We start from the raw sequence: 20,877 nt of genomic DNA, 5'->3' as shown, positions 1-20,877 counted from the left end.
TTTTCTAATTTTTAGAAGTGTTATTTTAAGTGATTAAATCAGAATTAGCATATATATATGAGTGTGTGTTCATAGATATGAAAAAGATTGTTTCTTAACCAACTTTGGAAAAGATCACAAAATTTAAAATTTTATAGTTTTTGAAATGTTAAGGTAATTTTAGTTTTAATTCTTTGGAAAATTATTATTACTAAATCAAAAATAAATTGATAACCGCATAAGTTTTTTTCTTTCCGAATCATAAAATATGTACTTTTACGTAAATATTTTGAAAAGTAATTCATATTGCATCAATTCATACCCAGTCAATGATGACAAGGAATGATGACTGAATATTCAAAACAATAAAAAGTAAACCTATAAAAAAGGATAATACAGTGATGTAAAATTTATTTATGTTTTATTATGTATACACTAAAGCTTTAATGTACCCAATATTAACATACATTTTTTTTTTACATTCAATGAGAATAAAATGTAAAAAGAAAAAAAAAAAGCTAATTCACTGCTTCCCAAATATGTATCAACTCATAACAATGATAATAAAGAATAAATACATAGTTATAACATAACTATTTACAAAAAAAATCAATGAGTTTATAACTGTGCTGGATGCATTGATCTGGTTTTATAATAAATTTTATTTAAAATTGTCTGATTTTTATATTACTTAGAATGAAAATTACACAAAATTTACTAAAATACGAGTTCAAAGTCATTCTGTTCAGGAGGTTTTTTCACCCACTGTCCCAAACCAGCTTCTAAGAAAGCTTTGGTCAAAGCAATTTTTGCTAATTGATAACTGTCAACAATACTTTTGAACGATGAGTATACAGCAATTTGAGGCGGCCGACAAGGATTCACGTGCGACAGTCGATCGTGTATATTCATGAAACGTTGGAAAAAGGCTCTTTTGGATATTCGAGATACGTGGCCATTCTCAGTTTTGCCTGTTATAGCATTAACAACTTCTGCTCTTCCAAGACCAGTTGTCCAGTTGACACTAAAATTCGGCGATTTCACCAAGTGCCTTTGTTCCGGACTGGTAATAGCACACATCCTAGGCTTGTTTAACCTGTAATTAGGTGGCAATTCTTTAAGTACTGGCTCTATGCGCCCAAACAGTGCACGGCTTAAATGGTTAGGATGAAATAAACCACCTAATATGACACTATCGAGATATATTGGTTCCACAAAATGACTCAATAAAGCTCCTTGTAATCCAAGAACATTCCAAGCACAGATTTTATCAGAACAAGACATAGTCAATAAGCGTTCTTGTCCCGGTAATATTCCATCCCACGTTTGAACACCTTGCCCAGATTTTATTGGTATAGTACCTTCCCCAGATTCAATTTTTGTGCGCAACACACCTCTGGAATTACGATTTGGGTGCCTATCGACAGCTTCGATCATTCCTTCTTCGTGCGGGCAAAAGATCCTAGCATCACCACAAGGTGCAGTGCTGATATACAAATGAAATTTAATAAAGGGCTTCAAACGAAATCCACCACCATCTCTCTTCATGAATATTGATTGGTCTCCTTCCCCTTCAAGATAGAGTTCTAGATTTGTGTACAAAAAGTCTTTCAAACACCTGCGAGAGATAATTTCTGCATGACAATCATTCAAATTGGCTCCAACCATGCTAATATGCTCACCATTTATACATTTAGTACCAGTCCCCAAACTGATGATCTGAATATCTTGCATATTTTCATCTTTAGTTAGAGCTATACCAGCAATAACTTTCCACTTAGCATACTCTGGGTTGCTAACCATTACATCGCTAAATGTTGAATTCATCATTTTTGCTATTTTATCAGCTATGGCTTGGGGGAAATTAAATAGCTTTGCTTCTGGAGAATCGGGTGGAACTGAAGCAGTGATTAAACTGTTATAACTTACATTATACATGTTTGATAGTACTGCGCGAGCCGCAGATGCTTTAGCTTGTTTTTTGTTTTGACCAGTGCCTTCATAGATTTCCCCATTAATTTCAACTGTCATGCGAAAACGCTGGCTTGGTTGGCCTGCATTTTCTTCAATAAGTTTATATGTCAAGCCTGGGTGTATCTCATTTAATAACATAACAGGATTTTTCTTATCAGCTTCAGATAAAAGTTTAAAATTTTTCTTTAGAGCTTGATTTCCCGAAGATATCATTATCTCACTTCCATTGCCATTATTCTTCACTTCAAACTTGTTAAAATTATAACCTTCATTCTCAACATTGTCCATAGTAAAATCTGATGTTGCAGGTGACTGACTTAATGCTAGCATTGCTTCTGGCATGTTTCGAAATTGAACAAATGATGAGAGAGCAGCTAATGCAGCAGAATGTTTAGCTGTCTGTTTTGAATTTCCCCGGCCTACATATTTTTGCATATCTACTTCAACTGAAACAACAAATTCTGGCATATGAGAAGGACCAGAAACAGATTCAACAACATATTTTAGCCCTGGTTTTAATTCATTTAGCTGCATCAAAGCATTCTTAGTTTGGAAAGTTGATAATTTCATTTTTTTCTTAGGAGAGTCAAGTGCTTTAGACTTCCTTTTCCTAGGTTTGGTTTCCTGAGGATCCTCATTTTCAATGGGTTCTAAATAAGTAAAGAAAGTCATGTGAATAGAATGCATTTTTTTTTCATTAAGGAAAGAAATATAAACTGACCTAGGCATTATGCATGGGCAAACAAATATTTAAGTGATTTTAAAATAGGTACAAAAACAGTGTGTGTATTAAATAAATAAACAGCATTTAGTAAAAAAATTAGTTTAACAGCTAAACTATCAAGATAGAATAATTTAAAATCTCTAGGTAACAGTATTAAGAAATTTTCCACAACTAAAATTGCTTAAAAAAAGGAAACAAAAACCATAATTAGACATGTGCCTACCTTTATAGTTCAAATGTCTAGGCAATAACATGAAGATAGCAAGTTATCTTTAAAAGAAAGTTTTAAAAAGAATTTTGCGTCTAGTGAACTAGCAAAGATAAAATAATAAGCTGTATATAGAAAAACAAATATTATCAGCAACATAAGTTAAATAACATTAACAATAACATTTACATTATAATAACATTAACATTTTAATAATAACACTAAATTTGCTGAACACTTTTGCAGAATGAAAACATCCTCATTAAAGTCCAGTTTTCAATTTCAAACCAATAGGTAACGGAGTTGGGAGTAGTCCCAGACTGAGATAGACTTTATTGATGAGGACTTTTACCTAGTTCTCAGCAAACTTGCTTTGGTTGAGGATAAACTGGAATACCCTAGCAAAGATAACAGAATAGACGGAGATTCTAATAGTTTGTCAAACAAAGGGCTATCCGGTAAAGAAAGGGGGTGAAAATGAAAATAAACCAGCAGTACGATAATTTCAGGTTACAAATTTTTTTTTAAAAATTTAACAACAATATGGTATTATTCAATTAATAGTGACACTATACCAAGTTAAGTACAAAGGAATATTTGATAACAAATCCCACAACTGTAAATGATTGCACCAACATTAATAACCTAAATAGAGCAAATCTTACACGCACTATTTTACCCAGAGGATAAGAAACAAAATTAGTTAAATTTTAAAAAGCCATTAAATTTTTCCAATTTCTTCAAATGTTAAAATTAATAAATTTGTTGGTACACTATATTATTTAATTTTAAAATAGTGTAGACAAACTAAGTAATCAATAGGCTTAAACCAGACTATGTTTAGTCATTTCCCTTACAAATATGCCAAAAAGCACAGACAGGTGCATACATAAATATATGATGCATCCTGTGGAACTTGTAATTTTCTACAACAAAAAAAATTAAGAAAGAATTAGGTCGACCATTTACCCTATTTCTAATGGTGGTTCCTCTTTATTATCAGCAGATGGCAGCACAATAAAAGGCATTTATAACTTCCATTGGATGGTACAAATGCATTGATTTTCACTAATTTAAGCTCTGAATTTATTTAAAGTTTTAAAAAAATTTCCAATAAATGATTTAAGATATGGATATGTTATAAAGGAAAAAAAATTGATCAAACAATGCGAATGAAGACAAGAATGAGAGTAATGCTAACTTAAACTGCTAGATTGTTGTTAAAGAAAACAAAAGTATTTCTTAATAAACTTCAGTAACATTTTTATCATTACATGAGCACGGATATGTCAGGGCAAATTTACTACTGTTCAACGATACATTCTCAAATTCAACTTAAGGAAAATGGTAGTTTCAAAATTTTTTTTAAAAAAAAAAAACAAGTTCAAAGATTCTTCCCCTTTTCGCTTCTTAGTTTTGTTGTTGTATCCCAGTAAAAACGATAAACCCCATTTTAACACGCATTTCGATTTGCAATGGAACTTTTCCCGTGGATTGCTATAATGATGTAGTAGAAAAATTTGCTCCCCCCACTAAAGTGCTTTTCCTCCCCATGCATGACTGAAAGCATACCGGGATCCCGAAATGCCATGGGAAAAAAGGAGTGTCAGCTACTCCATTCCTTAGTTGAAGTGGAAGAAAAGGTGCTAGTTCCATGCAAACCCCCTGACTATGAATATCTAATGAAACCGACAGGAATTGGGAAGGTGTAAGTAAAATGAAACATAAATTAAATGAACAACCATTAATAAAAACACAGAAATTTTCAAAATACCGTTGTCAAAGAAACTACTGCTAAGCATAAGCTAAGCTAATTCATTTTCAATGAATATCAGCCAGAGATAAAAGCTGTTGAAGAAATTCATGAACTACAGAGAGAGCAGAATATTTTTTCCTGAAAAATTAAAATGGAATGGGCTTGGATTTCTTTATCGTGGACAGCTGAATCTGAGGGAAATGAAATGCAAAAAATAAATTAATTAATTAAGCCTTACTTTTAATCAAAGAATTATTGGCATTTTTTATGAATTGTTACCAAATTATCAAAAACTTAATATGATTAAGATATAATTGTTACCTTGCAATTATCGGATATATCAAAATTAACATTATACCTTCATCTGCAAGTGTTTTATCCTCTCCGTCAAGATCAGTTAAGCTTTTCAACATCTTGAATATTTTCTTTCTATACTCTTTAATTGAAGTAATTTCGTTGTTTACCAGCAACAATGATTGTAAATTCTTGAGTTTATTCTAAAAAAATTAAAAAATAGACTATAATAAATTCAACAGTGTACATGGATTCAAGGTGATTCTTATGTCTCGAATATATTCCATTTTTCAAGCTATTTTGGGAAAGTTATTATTTTAAAAACAACATAAAGAGATTGATTTATCAACAACTTATTAGATATAATAGAAACATGATTTTAGAATATCGAGAAGAAAAAATCGAGAATCAAGGTCTTTTTATAAAAAAATATTAAGTAAATAGTTGAACACTTGACTCATTAAATTTTAAATAATCAAACAGACAAATAATAATCCAACTTTTGAATTCGTTTCTGCACAAAATCATACAAATCAGAAATTGTTCTTGCAGATACAAACAAGATTTGGCACTTAAAGGGCATAGGTGCACTCAAGTGCGTAATAGCATTATATATGAAAAATACCTGAATTTGAAAAATAATGTCTAAACAATTGAAAAAAATGAGTAATAACTTCAGAAAAAACTATGAATGAACCATGTGAAATTGGAAATTTAAAAAACTATGTTAAAGGAGCCGAAAAAAAATTATATAAAACTGCTGATAAACTATCAACTAACGACGTAATATCATGATGGAATCGTCACAAATCAAACACTTTGAAAACAGCCAGGGCTCAAATTCGACATTCTCATGTCGTAACACCCTACTAAATATATAGGAAGCAATTTAAAAAATTATACAGAAGCGGCTGAAAAACGATCAGAAAAACATTGGATAAGAATATCGTAGTGAAAATACAGAATTTACAAAATCAAGTACAAAATCATAGTAATAACTGCCTTTAATAAAACTAAAACAATTTATTTAGATTTATGATGAAATTGGCAAAAATGAAGCATGTCAAAAAGTAATAAATTAAATACATGATTTATAACTAACAAGTCTGAATATTGCATTAAATGTATTGGGATTTTAAAAACCACATGGAAATTGGTAGTTATAAATGCCAAAAAAAAATAACTAGAAACATCACTTGGATTTATAATAAAATGGGCACAAACAATGCAGCCAAAAAGTTATTTCCCAAATTCAAAACTTGCGCATTGTAATACGGCATTAAAAATATCGTTCTTAAAAAAAAAAAATTTAAAAAACATACAGAATTCCATAGCAATGAACATTGAAAAAGTGATTGAGGAACAATATAGATTTACAATAGAATCTGTGAAAATTGAAAGCATCAAAAAGTCATGACTTAAATTTGCGATAATAAAGTTATATTAAAAATAATAATAAATTTAAAAAAATAATAAATTGAATCAAAAAGCTCCTGCAGGATCCAGTTTGTGCACCCCTATGTAAAACATAATGTTGTACAATAAGGATTTTACAGAAGACAGCAATATAATAAAAAAATTTAACTTGAAATAATAATAAAAACAAAAAACATAAATACAGCAAGAATTACAGAAAAAAATATATCATATTTTAATTTAGGGATACAAAAATATTTAAGAGATTAGCTGTTGTTGTTGTTAATTTACGTCGCACTAGAGCTGCACAATGGGCTATTGGCGACGGTCTGGGAAACATCCCTGATGATGAGCTTCTCACGAATCCTCACAATTTTGATCCTCTGCGGAAGGGATGGCACCCCCGCTTCGGTAGCCCGACGACCTGCGCGCGAAGTCGAGCACTTTACGGTAGCACAGTTTAACGAGCACCAATACTGCACACCCTACGCTGACTGATCCAAGTGGTCACCCACCAGCAGACTGACCGCAGCCAGTGATGCTTGACTTCGGTGATCTGCTGGAAACCGTGTCTTAACGATCAGTCCACTGTGGGACATTAAGAGATTAGCAGTGTCATTATACCTTTTATGCTGATAATTACCGAAGAAATCTAGAAATTTATGCGGCAAAACTGGATCATAGCTTGTGATTCTCTTACTACTAAAAATGTGCTCACAACAATTGAAAACTGTTTTAATTCATAATGTTTTTATAGTATATTGAGAAATAAAAAAAAATGAGTAAAAATTTGGGAGAAAGAAAATATTCACAGTAGAAAAGTATCATTTCCTACGTATATGCAAAAATTTTCTGAACTGTAGAAAAACTTTTAAAAACTCAAACTATTCTGTAGATATAAAGCTAAATATGCATAATATCTGATTTTCTAACATTCACATTAATGAACTAAAATCTTTGGTTATTTGCTTACAAGTGGTATGGAAACTTCCCTTTTTTAAAATAAAAAAAAATTTCTTGCGCTTAATTGTTATGCATCATATTTATTTAAATATTTTTTATGGGCATGTTGTATTAAGCCTAACTCTTACAAAAACAGCCTATGTTTTACAGTCTTGGAATTTCATTCAACTTTGAATTGATAAAGATTGTGCTGCAGATTAAAATCCATAACCAAGATTGAGGCTTGATCTCATGCTATGCTTCAACTAGATAATGAAATCAAAAAGTGTAAATTTCTAGATAAGAGCTTATTTCTGAATAAAAAGTTAGAAGCATTAAACTTTAAATAAGAATTTGTTTATATAATTTAAGTAAGGTCTATATAAATCAGAAACATTTAAAAAAATATTTTTGGAAAATTTTATTTTCAGATATTATTTAAATAAAATTAAGAATTGTGTATTGCGTATTTCTAAAATATTTATGCAGAATTATGTTAGTTTTAAATAACAAAATCCTTGTTCTAAAAATTTTGAATCTCTACATGTGACTATATATTTTAAACAGAATTTTTTAAATTTATACTTACTAAAGGTTTTAACACATACAAATCTTTTATCTTATTGTTGCTCAAATTCAAATGAGTTATATTGTAACATCCATGGAGAAGAAAGAATGTAGTTGCTATATTATTTGAACTCAATTCCAACTAAAAGTTTAAAAAAATAAAAAAAATTAAAAATAAATTTTAAAATTCGAATTATACAAGAGTGTAAACAACAATGTTTATGCTCTACTATTAGCTCATATTTAAGAAATTATTAGCTGACAAATATAAACCACTAAAGACAAATTCATAGAGCTATTATTATAAATTTTATGCATAATTATTTTTCATTGAAAATTAATATAATGTATCTTCTTCTCATTGGCACAACAGCCCAGGGTGGGCCTTGGCCTTCTAGACAAGCCTATGCCAAGACATTCTTCCCTTAGCCAAAGTTCTGCAGTTTATTATCTTACATAATAAACTTGAAAATATAATGTATGCAAAGATAAAAATAAAAAATTAGATTCAGTAACACATTTTAATTGACCTTGCTCAGAAATTTAGCAAAGGTTCAAATACTTTACGCAGATCAAAAGGGAGAAAAATAAGAATTAGAAAAGAATGATAAAACAAACACAAGTTACTCTTTCTTTATTTAAAATATAAATAAATAAAGCAGTTGATAACCTTAATATAATTCACATCACAACAAATATTACTTAATTTTCTTCAATTTTTAATATGCTTAGATGACAGAAATTTTTAGAGAAAGGCTGCAAGGCCAATTATTTAGATATTAATGAGACACATTTATGGTTATTTTATGAAGGCACTAAATCCTTTTTGACAGTAATATTAAATACTTTATAATGAAATTAAATACTTTTAAAACTGAAAGAACTTTTAAAACTGCAAAAAGCAAAACTGATATTTTTTTTTAATACTTTTCAGTCTTAACACATACAGATTTATCAAAATAAATATAAATATTGGGGAAAAAATCATGTTTTTTTTTATCACACCATATAAAACAAAAATTATTTTTAAAAAAATTCTAACACTTTTAAATGTTCAATGAATAAAAAAATTTAAATATTAAATATTTTATTAAGAAATATAAATGCAAATTAAATACCATCTAATTAAAAAGAACTTACAGGGCTTAAAATGATTATGATTAAAATAAAAACAAAACCATTATGGCACAAAATAAGATTCAACATTTAATTGAGACTATACTTGAAGGGAGTTAAGAATATACAGTAGAGAACCGATTATCCGGAGCGATCGGGACCATCGCTATTCCGGATAACTGATTTTTCCGGTTTTCTGAATCGCTACAAAAAGCCGTTTTTTTATTGTTAAACCCAACTAAAAAAAAATTTTTTTTTGGAAATAATCTTAAAAAGAAGAAAAAACGATGGAGTAATACACTAATGATTATTTCCAAAATGATGGTAAGGTAAACATCTTTCAAAAAAGAAAGAAAAATTCTAAAATCTTATGAGGAAAAAAAATTTTTTTTTTTTTTTCAAATGGGGGGAAAATTTATCGAATTTCGTTCCGGTTTTTTGGTTTTCCGGTTTTCTGATTTCCGGATAACGGGTTCTGTACTGTACTTTTTACCTCTAGTAAAATAGAAGAGGTTTTATGAATGATAAATATGAAAGTTTTTTTTTAAAGCACTTTTAATATTGTATCGTACTAATGTTGAATTTTAATAATGGAGACTTTAAATACAATTTGGAAAAGCAGTGCACTGTCCTCAAAACTTGAATTTTTGACGATACAAATAAAGTATATTAAAAGGGAATTATATAAAACGTATTTCAAAAACCACATGTCATAATTATATGGTATTAACACATTGTTGGCCAGTGAAGATTTAACTTGTCTCTTCATGGCCAAATGTTGTTGACCTATGATGGCTTAACTTGGTAATGCACTTGCATTCTCTATTTCAATTTATGAAACACAGGATGATATAGGCTATTGCAAAAGCTTTAGACATTATGTCTTAAATAAGTTTAATTTTATTTAATTCAGCACAAATAAAATTTACCAAAATTTATTTAGAATGTTACTGCCATATTTAATTACATAAAGGACTAAAAAAAAAGCATGATATAGTTTCTGAGCAAAATTGCTGGTCAACAACACAGGTAATAAATAAAAGGGTAATCAAGTACTTCAGAAAGTATTTACTCATACTCTAAATTTGTGCATCATAATATTGTATCAAAAATATTAAAATTTTCAAACCATATAGACATTTGTATCAATAACTGTAAAAATAAAATAAAAAGATATAAAATAAATAGAATTTGCTTAGTTAAGGAAATCAAAAAATGAAAACTAGATAGCGAAATTTAAAATTTTTATTATTTTTTTTTTAACATAATGTAATATTTCTGTAATATTCAGGCACTGCCATGGGCTTACGTCAACTGTTCGCGGGATGCAGGTTGTGCACTCCTAATAAAGTTTCATGGTAACTGATGTTACATTTTGATAGATTTTCTTATTGTTAAACTTTTTCATTGATAAATATGATTGATATCTGATAAATGATATATTGATGATTCAATAGCCTAATATTAAGCAAATAAGATTAAAATTATAGATGTTTTATTTAGAATGAAAACATAACATGTAACTGATGTTACATTAGACAGAACACTGGGTAAAATATATTTTTATTTCGAAATTCTTTTTTTAAAAGCAATAATGTGGTTGTTATTTTTAAAAAAAAAAAACATTAAAAGTACACATGAAATGACAAATAGAGAAAAAGCGCTTGTGACTGATGTTACAAAAAACATTTTTATATAAATATCATTACAAAATACTCAAAAACTACATTTTCTAACTTAGTATATCTAAAATAGTTGAATAAAAAGACAGAAATTTATTAATGGAAGATAAATGTTTCCAAGACTATAAGCATTAACTTTTAATAAGGGGACAAAATTAGATTTTATTTATTTTCAATTGAAACTTTAGTACGTTTTCCCCAGAACACAAAGGTGTTAGAAGTTCGAGAAAAATTTACTCTACACAATGAAAGCCAATTCCTAATCTTTTATAATAAAACACTTTTGTTCAATATGAAATATTTTACAAGCAAATAAATAAAAAACCTATTGTTAAGAAGACATGAAATAGATTTTAGTTATTATAATATTGCATAAAATAAATGAGTTTTTTTTACTTTTTTCAATGATGGTAATTTTGGAAATCCCTTTAAGTTTGTAAGAGAACAATTATTTAAACTGAGAGATTCTAGATTAGAAAATTGCTGCACAAGTTGCAACTTTGGAGGACCTTCGCATCCATCGAGTTGCAATTCTGTTACCTACAACAAAAAAAAGTAAGTTCAACCAAAAACAAATAGATTTAAGAAATACATATAATATTAATTCACAGAGAAAAATAAAATGAATCTATTTAATGAACAAGTTTATACTTACTAAAATGATAAATAGTACTTTATGTTGCAATATTTTATGGAAAATAAATGACAATAAACATAAAGTGGGCAATATATGTAACAAAAAGTAATATATAACTATTATTCACTCCGCACAAAGTAACAACTGGTAAAAAGTCTATTCTCAGAGTGGAACGGTGCTAAAGGTTTAAACAAAATTAAAAAATGTAGAAATCAGACAAAAACCTAAGAATTTCTTTAGAAGTCAAGCTACATGACTATTTAAATCAAGCCCAATATTTGTACAGTACAGAACCAGATATCCGGAAATCAGAAAACCAAAAAACCGGAATGAAATTCGATAAATTTTCCCCGCAATTTTTTAAAAAAAATTTTTTTTTTCCTTATAAGACTTTAAGATTTTTCTTTCTTTTTTGAAAGATGTTCACCTTACCATCATTTTGGAAATAATCATTAGTGTATTACAAATCAAAAAANGCCACATATTTTTTTTTTTTTTTTTTTTTGAGTTTAATAAAAAGACTGCTTTTTATAGCTATTCAGAAAACCGGAAAAAATCAGTTATCCCGAATAGTGATGGTCACGATCATTCCGAATAATCGGTTCTCTACTGTATTTGAATTATTATAATTATGATTCATATTATATAATCATGATAAAAAATTATAGCCAAAATAATTGAAACTATTAACTGCTTTTTTCAAAATATGTGGTTTAATTTATACTTAAAGATCAATAATATTTGATATTATAGAAAATAACTACAGATTGGTAATTTTTATTAATCTAAATATTGATTTTAATTAATTTATATCATGATTACTTCAGATTTTTAAGAATAAAATTATTTATAAATTTTCAGGCAATTATATCAGGATATAATTAATTTCTATCTTGTCTTACAACAACGATGGAAATAAATTTAATATTTCTGAGGGGAGATTTCTGTATCATGATCTGTGGCAGAACAATAGGCAACTTTTGGGCAGCCAGCGAGAAACTAAAAAAAATATCACACAATGGGATCAACTCGAAAGGTATAACTTCTAACCACCCCCAGGCAAACATCTGCTTGTTCTTTTTCTTTTAACAAAAATTTGCAAGTTTAAAATCTAATTTGGCACCTCAGCAATTGTAGTTGGCGTGACAGATCACAAAACGGAAATATAACCATTTCTGCTGTCTACTATGCTGGAATGTCCTGAACGTATACTAAAGATTGTTTGTGTATGTGATTGCAGGAAATTTTTTTTATATAATTACTTAAATTTAATTTAAAATTTCACAATATCATGCATATCCCTTGAAAATAGTTAATAACCCTAGTATTTCAGCACTGGTGAAGCCAAGGACAATCAAGGTTGGCAAGTTTCTGCTGAGGTGGTCAAAACCACTGGTAGGAACCGGTTAAAACTGGCATGGTAGAAACCCTTATCTGCGTCATTTGTGGCAGAAATTCAGATAATGACAAAAGTAAGAACTGAGATTGACATACAATGGATAATTCATAGAAAAAACAATTAAATGTTAAACAAAGTAAAATTTACTTACAAAATTATCACCATTCAAAATCAATAATTACATTGTTTGCACTCTGTAGTAATCTATAACAAAAGAGAAGTTTTGATGCAGTTTCTAAACCTAAACAATTTTTAAATTTGCTATACACGAACAAGAAATTTGAGAAGATTCTCTCAAGTCCAACAGAACTAGCAGGCATTGCCATCAAGGAACAAGCAAGATTTGTGAAACTTTCATCTATTGCATATTTTTTAAAACAGGACCATAATGTAGCAGCTGGGGTAGTTGTCAAAACTTGACTGGAAAAATAAGTTTCAGGAAATAGTGTCAATTAGTTTTGCAAAGCTATGACATAAGGTACAAAATCTGGGTTAAAATTGGAGAGTAAAATTCTGGCACTTTCTTCTTCAGCACGTGATAATTTCAATCCCAAATACGTTGGATGCAGCATATAAGCTAGCAAATGATAATCAGTAACTGCCTGTTTAAATCTGTATGTCACTATGTATCAGCAACTGTGTTTAAATCTGTATGCCATGCAAATTATGTCTTGAAAATAAAAAAATTATTTGAAAATAGCTCTATTCAGTTACGTTAAGTGTTACATGAAAATAATTACTGAATTTCGGAGTTTAATATAATAAACTAAAATCTAGTATTAATACTTATTATTACATTACTTTATTCTCTATTTTATATAAATATTTGATATGCTGCACTCTTTATATTTAATATAAACAAAATAATATATATTTACAAACAATGAATTAAAAAATTTGTTACAGTTACATGGAGTTAAATTTTTCAGTTCACTTAAACAAAATGTCATTAAGCAATTACTAGAACTAATATAGAAGTTTTTTTAGTTTCTGCCAGTTTTTACCGATTATTACCAGTTTCTGCCACTGGCATGGCAAAAATCAATTTCTGACGGCAAAAAGCCAACCCTGTGGGCAACAGCCAATTAATTTATAGATAATGTCCCTACAACATATAAGCATTAACAACAAAATCCAAAAGTATTTCACAAGTTATTATCAGACAATTATATATATTTTTTTAGCTTCTTGAGGGTTGTTGCAAGGAAGTTGCCAAGACATGGCAATTATTCTGCCACAGATCACAGTATGGAAATCTCCCCCAGCAGCCCCCCCCCTCCCAGAGAAAATAAAAACTAAAAAAAACATCACAGAAAAGGACCAACTCTAAAGGTGAAACTCGTAGCCACCCTTCAGTAAACATGTTTGTTTTGTTTTTTAAATTTGTGAGTTTAAAATCTATTTGGCACCTTGGCAACTGAAGTTCCCACAATCGATCCCCAAGAGGCGAATCCAATTGTAAATATTTACCATATTGATATAAGATGTAACTATTAAAATCAATATGACAATAATACATTATTACAGATAGGTTATTAAATGGGCAAGCAAAGCAATAGAATAAGGTAAAGTATAGAGTAACACGTTGTTTATAAATTAATAAAAAATCACTATACAATATATTAAATTTGAATAAGCCTAGCACTCGAATTATATAAATATATATGTATAGATATAATTATATCATGCGTAAATTACATGGAAAAAATACAAGAATTTGAGTTCAGTTTTTGAGGTTACTAGAAAATTACAGATAATTTTCCAACTCATACAATTGTTCCTTAGACTGATCATCCATCTTTTTGACAACAGGGTAAGAAAAGTGATCAATTAACAAAACCCTTCCAAAAAAATTTTATAACATGAATGGAGAACAGTTAAATTACTTATCCGAACGCATACAAAGTAGTTTCAGGCAATAACAAGAAATAAAACATTAACATTTTACAAACAGCTGATGAATTTAAAAGTTTCGGTAACACCAATGGACGCCATAATGAACAGTTAATAGCAGAAGATATTACTTAGGATGACAGAAATTAATTAAATCAAAACAATTGTAATAATAAATAGGAAAGTAACTGAATAAGAATTTTACATTTTCAGGGGTTTTTCCCGCGACGATTAATTTAATTTTTTCTTCCATAATCAGACCGGCATTTATAAACTTTCGCATAAACAGATCTGATATTTTAGCAGAAAGTAGAAGTTGCAGTGAATTTATCAATAAAAAATAACTAAAACAAACATCATCTTTGGTAGTATTCAACTCAAACAGTAAAGGGGCATTTCCGACTCGTTCAATGCGAAGTTCGCAGAGGCTCTTCTTTTCTTGATTGGTGCTATGACAGAATTTCCCTCGACCAATCCAGATCATGAACGATGAACAAATCGAGCTAGCACTAGGCTGCTCAATCGGTATAACATCTAAAGTCAGCTGAATAGTGCTGTCGTATAAAGCCGGGGCATAGGTCTGATATAACCACTGGTAACTATATTCCATGACACTTCAAATAAAAATTCTTGGGAGATTGGTTACAGTAACGGAGAAATATATTAAAAATTTTATTAGTAATTTATGCTCTTGAATCTGGTTCATTAACATAATTGGCGAAAAATTCCAAATATGTTCCTAATCGTCCTTGATTTTTTAAACTCCTGAAAGTTTATCAGAGCAATAAAGTCATATTTTTTATTTGTTTCTATGAAAATATTTCAGTAGGTTGTTGTCGTTGTAGTTCATTTACGTCGCACTAGAGCTTTACAATGGGCTATTGGCGACGGTCTGGGAAACATCTCTGAGGATGATCCGAAGATATATTTTGATCCTCTGCAGAGGGGATGGCACCCCCGCTTCGGTAGCCCGGCGACTTGCTCGCGAAGTCGAGCACTTTACGGTAGAACAGTTTAACGAGGACCAATACCGCACACCCTCGGTACCTACGCAGATTGATCCAAGTGGTCACCCACCAGCACACTGACAGCAGCCACTGATGCTTGACTTCGGTGATCTGCTGGGAACCGTGTCTTATAGATCTGCGGGACATATTTCAGTAGGAAAAAAATGAATCTTTTTTCATCATTTCCATGCATTCCCAATTTTATTTCCATATATACACCCAGTTTTTGCATACTTCCATATAATAACAAATTTTTACTAAAAAAATAAAACTTTTTTTGTGTTTGCTATTGGTGTAGAGTTGGGAAACATTCCTGAGGATGATCCGAAGACATGTCAACACAATTTCGATCCTCTGCAGAGGGGATGGATCTTCTCTTCGGTAGCTTGACGACCTGCACGTGAAGTCGAGCATTTAATGGTTGAAAAGTTTAATTGGGATAGATACCGCACACCTTTGGTTCCTCTACAGGTTGATCAAAGTAATGACCCATCCACACACTGATCGTTGCCAGTGATGCTTGACTTCGGTGTTATACTGGGAACAATGTCTTTAAGTTCACTCTAGTGCGAGATAATCTAATGATCGGATATTTACGTTCTAGAACTCATTCTTAAGGGTTCGATGGACCTCTAATGTGTTAATGCAAACGATATTTTAAGTTATGAAATTAGAGAAATATTAAACGTACTTTCTGTGAAAAACATCCTTTTTCGACGGATGCACATTTCTGACCCACAAAATATAGGGGGTAGCCGCAATCTAGGAAATATGGTCTCAATAATAGTTTGGTCAAAAGAGCCGCCTAACGGGTATTCGCAATCTGAGATAAATCGTCCCAATAGTGTGGTCTGAGTTCAAAGCTTAGACCCTTTAAAGTTAATTTTACTTTTTGCGTATTTCACCATGTCTTGAGAGCTTTTTAACACTAGGTTGCCTACAGGAAGTCATTTTGACTGCTTTTCAACTGCTTTTTCATTTGCAAAAAATGTGCAAATAAAAATGCATAAATTAATATTTTCTTTCCAACTGAAGTAAATTTTTTTATTGTTAATATTTACTAATAACTTGTTATATAACTGTAAATAATATAAAAATATTAAACATTAATTAAACAAATTTGAAAAAAGCAGTCATTTTGACTGCTTTTGGGCAACATAGGTATATACTAAGTTTCAGTCTTTCTAGTGTTAAATGAATTAAAATAATTTTGCATACAAATATAAAATTTGTTTATCTAAAGATAATTCTTTGCAAAATATAACTTTCGACAAATATTTAATTTTTTATTTTATTTTATAATAGCTGAAAATTTTTTGAATGGTAAAGTATACAATTTTTTATAACATTTTAAAGAGGGAAATTTAAATGGCAAAATACAACAATTGAGTAAAATGGATCGAATAGTTCCTGAAAAATCGAATTTTGAAAAAGTCGCATTTTTAAGAGCTATTCGATTGATTTCGTTCAAATTTTGCGCTTTTCTATTTAAAATTGTTAACTTAAATTCAAAATTTTTTAGACTATCATTTACTAAAGTAATAAAAAATAATTATTTTGACTAAAAGTTATATTTTGCATGGAATTAGCTTTGGACAAACGAATTTTCTAATTCAGTGCAAAAAAATTTTCAATTCGCTTTAAGAAATTCTCAAGATGTGGTCTCATACCTAAAAGTAATACATAACATTAAGGGGTACAAACTATGAAACGCTCTTCTGACCATAAATATTTTTTTCCCAGATTGCTGCCACTCCTATAATTTGTGAGTCAAAAACCCAAGAAACACCATAAAAAAGGCATGTTTGTTCAGAGAAAATATGTTTTTCTGTCTGATTTCGTAACTTAAAATATGTGCACTAATTAATTAGCATGTATGTCATCCTTTCGAACCTTTAAGATGCGAAATATGGTATCAACAGTTTATGAAGAAGAGCGGTAGAAAGGTTAAATCTTAAATGTTAAAATTTCTTTCTGCGAATTTCGCCTTGTAAAACTTCTTATGCAAATCAAAAATTTAAAATTTGAATAAAATCAATCGAAGTGTTCTTCAGAAACCGAATTTTACATAAATAACTTTTTTTAGAATTGGACTACCTAAAAACTATTAGTCCGATTTCATTCAAATTTCTTATTTTGCCTTTAAAATTACTTTCTTAAAAATTATGTAAAAAAATTCTATATTTAGCAATGCAAAGTGTTTTCGACAATTAGTAAATAAAATAAAAAATAATTATTTCAAGTTTTTTTTGCATAGAATTATCTTTGGATAAACGAATCTTGTGCAAAAACTTCATGATTCGCTTAAAAAAGTTCAAAAGTTCTTCAAATGTAGCAAAATACTGTAAAAGCTTTATTAACATTAAGAGATCCAAACATTCATGTTCAAATAAGTTAAAATTTTTACACAAATTATAAAATTTATTTAACCAAAGATAATTCTGTCAAAAAAAAAAATAAAAATTTCCACATTATTTCAATTAATAATGGTCAAAAAATTTCTGAATTTGTAGTTATACAATTCTAGTGCCCATTTAATAAGCGCAATTAATTTAAGGGATGGTGTATATGCACCCGATTAAGACGTTTATTCTGAAATCGCGCACACTAGCTAGTCGGGAAGGGGTTTACATTTAGATTTATGATAATTTCCTATTAGCCAATAATCTGGTAATAAATTCTGCTTATAGTGGACAGGAAGTGGTTAAAACATGTATTGGCATATAGCACAGACTTCCAATTTTAATTTGAACATTCCCAGCTACTAAGAAAAAAGTCAAATCTTCGATAGAAGATTATTCCTATAAGCTATCAATTCTACTTATGGTGATTAGAAAATGAATAAAACATGTATTATCCTGTCCCGAAATTAAAGTGCTAAAGCTTATCGTAAAGTTACCGAAATTTAAAGTACAATCTTCTAGCCATAAGATACACACGAAAGTGGGTTAAGAAAATATTATAAATGCTACGTTTGGCGAAACTTAGATTCAAATTATAGTAATACACAGTTTCTATTTTTAAATCCTGATAAGTAGTCTGGAGCCTCATAAAACTCCAATCTCCAATTCCTGAAATATTTTTATTTGTTGAGCTATATTTTGATATTAATCCAAATCTAATTAGCGTTAGAGCTAATTTCTATTTTTAATAATTATGTTAAATGTACTTTTTGCTTTTTTTTGACATGTCTCTGGAACTATTTACTTGAATCTATAGGCAACTCATACACCCAAAAGAAAAATTTAAGGTAAAATAGTAATAACAATAATAAATTAAAGTATTGATAATTAAATTTAAATTATAGTTTCAGTGTTTACTTGAAACTTATTGAAATTAAGAAGGGAGCATAATAAGCATTCAATGTCCTTTGGGTAAGGCCGTCCCAAGCATAAATTTAAGTTTTAAATTCTTAAGCTAATATTAATTGATAATCTTAAAAAAACAAATAGCAACGCGTAAATTAAATACTCAATAAGGTAAATGAAATGCAATCAAACCGAGTACCTACTTTTTGTATCCAAGAAAAGGAAATATCTTTAAGCTTGAAACAATAAAACAAAATATCATTAATAAACATCAATTTTAAACTTCAACCAAGCAAGTAAATTCCAAGAGTATAAATGATCACCAGCAGTAATATAAGTGCAAAGTTGCGCATGACGTGAGCAGCAGTTTTTAAGACAGTATTTTGAGAGGGAGGAGAATCAGGTTTACAATAATTTTCAAAAGATAAATTTAGCGAGATTCGCCGGTCAGGTGGTCGAGCGGGTAGCGCGCCTGACTGCGAAGCCAATGGCTGCGGGTTCGAATCCCGCTCTGGGCATGGATGTTTCTCTCTTTTGTGTTGTCCTCTGTTGTGTGTGATGTGTGAATGTGGCCCACCCTATAAACGGGTTTGTGGCCGTGTGGCGTGGATAATGTTGCTCGCCTCCGTGACCTTGGTTCACAGGTGCCCACTGGGTAACGTGAAATGAGTAACAATTTCGGCATCTTCTTAGGCGAAGAATAATGTTCAGTGCCTGCCATTTGAAGAAAAAAAAATTAGTGAGATTATTTATAATTTTTTTTTCTCTCCTTTTATTTTTATTATTATTTTTTAATTGAATGAGAATGTTGAAGTTTGAACATTAAGCATTGCCTCAATGTTTCAATACAATTAATAAGGCTAATAGAAATTCTTCTAGTTTTTAAAAGAACTTCGTTTAAAATTTTATTTATTGCTTTTCTATTTTAATTTTATGTATTTTAGACATAGCTGTTAGATAATTCAAATAAGACGTCCAAAAAAAAGAGGGGGAACAGATTTAAAATACTATCTTCCGATTTTTTTTTGAACGACTTAAGGAAAATTTAACTAAGCAGATTTTTAGCCTTTAGAAAAGCTTGTTTTTCTTTATATTAGTTCCTTTTACATTTTTTTTTATTTTAAATTTTTATTTTCAACAGTGTTTTGTCGATAATGTATAGAAAAAATTCTTGACACGAAAAAACTGCTGCAAAATTCCAGGAATGGTTGAACGTTTACATACATGCTAACTCATAAACTTTTTCGAGAAAATCTTTTACAGCAGTGACAAATTGTTTAATTGTCAGTTTGACAAATTTATTTTAAAATTATTTTTATAACCTCTACGTATAAATATCATATCTAGAAGTCCTGATTGTAATTGAATAATACCAAAACTAAAGATACAAATAATTTTTACTAACATAAATTATATAAAATACAGTTCTTCATGACCGAGACCCTTTCAATTTTGATCCCAATCTAGGAAACAACGGAATGCGTGGGTCAAGTATCAAGACTATCTTGTTTTTATGAAAAATTGTTTGGATAAAATTTCACCAAATCTGCGTTCATGGAATCTCTCACTGTTAACCCGACGTCAAAGGGATCTCTCACACCATGATTAGTTGGCCGCTTGCGTGATTTTTTGTCGCGGCTGGTAGTCGGGGCAGACCATCAGTTATATACAAATCAACAAGTCACCGTTTAGAATTAGGTGTTAATTACAATTGTTATTCATTCTAAATAATGATTAAACAAGAATAAATTACTAATAATCGTAAACGATTTAAAGCATTGATTACATCAGAAAAAGGATAATACAATTTAATTAGTATAATAGTAATCGAAGAAACTGCAACCCATATTACTGAAATTATATACAGTGAGCAAATAAATAAATGCACCACCTTGAAGAATTTTTGATCTAATGATCAGATTTTCACCTTCTAGGATTCAATTGTAATGTCCCGAGGGGGTAACCTCAAATATGC

General features: G+C 29.7%; 1 protein-coding gene across 3 annotated transcripts; it reads right to left on the bottom strand.

Annotated features, from left to right (window-relative positions):
- Positions 1–383: 383 nt before the first annotated feature.
- On the bottom strand, positions 384–19,289 carry LOC107440562 (Adenosine deaminase acting on RNA). Of its 3 annotated transcripts, none has more exons than XM_016053526.4 (5): positions 19,106–19,289; positions 11,055–11,198; positions 7,883–8,002; positions 5,000–5,138; positions 384–2,603 (listed from the first exon to the last, which is right to left on the bottom strand). In XM_016053526.4, exons 1-5 carry the CDS (start codon positions 19,172–19,174, stop codon positions 697–699), a joined length of 2,379 nt encoding a protein of 792 aa, XP_015909012.2. In that variant the 5' UTR covers positions 19,175–19,289; the 3' UTR covers positions 384–696. The 3 variants fall into 3 exon arrangements, with proteins under 3 accessions (XP_015909012.2, XP_015909011.2, XP_042906346.1); XM_016053525.2 differs by lacking the exon at positions 19,106–19,289 and adding an exon at positions 14,793–15,212; XM_043050412.1 differs by lacking the exons at positions 7,883–8,002; positions 19,106–19,289 and adding an exon at positions 14,793–15,212.
- Between the last annotated feature and the right edge of the window lie 1,588 nt (positions 19,290–20,877).

The sequence above is a fragment of the Parasteatoda tepidariorum genome, chromosome 3 (genome assembly GCF_043381705.1).
Source record: "Parasteatoda tepidariorum isolate YZ-2023 chromosome 3, CAS_Ptep_4.0, whole genome shotgun sequence".
NCBI lineage: Eukaryota > Metazoa > Arthropoda > Arachnida > Araneae > Theridiidae > Parasteatoda > Parasteatoda tepidariorum.
The sequence above is the reverse complement of the archived record's forward strand: the minus strand, read 5'-3'. Positions and strand labels throughout refer to the sequence as shown.

Bases quoted from the DNA above. Each gene is read 5' to 3' on its own strand.
- LOC107440562 (XM_016053525.2), bottom strand. From the start codon at position 15,197: ATGGAATATAGTTACCAGTGGTTATATCAGACCTATGCCCCGGCTTTA. The intron at 5,139-7,882 runs GTAAGTATAAAT...TAATTTTTTTAG, and splicing joins TGTATGTGTTAAAACCTTTA to AATAAACTCAAGAATTTACA. The intron at 2,604-4,999 runs GTATAATGTTAA...TTACTTATTTAG, and splicing joins TAAAACACTTGCAGATGAAG to AACCCATTGAAAATGAGGAT.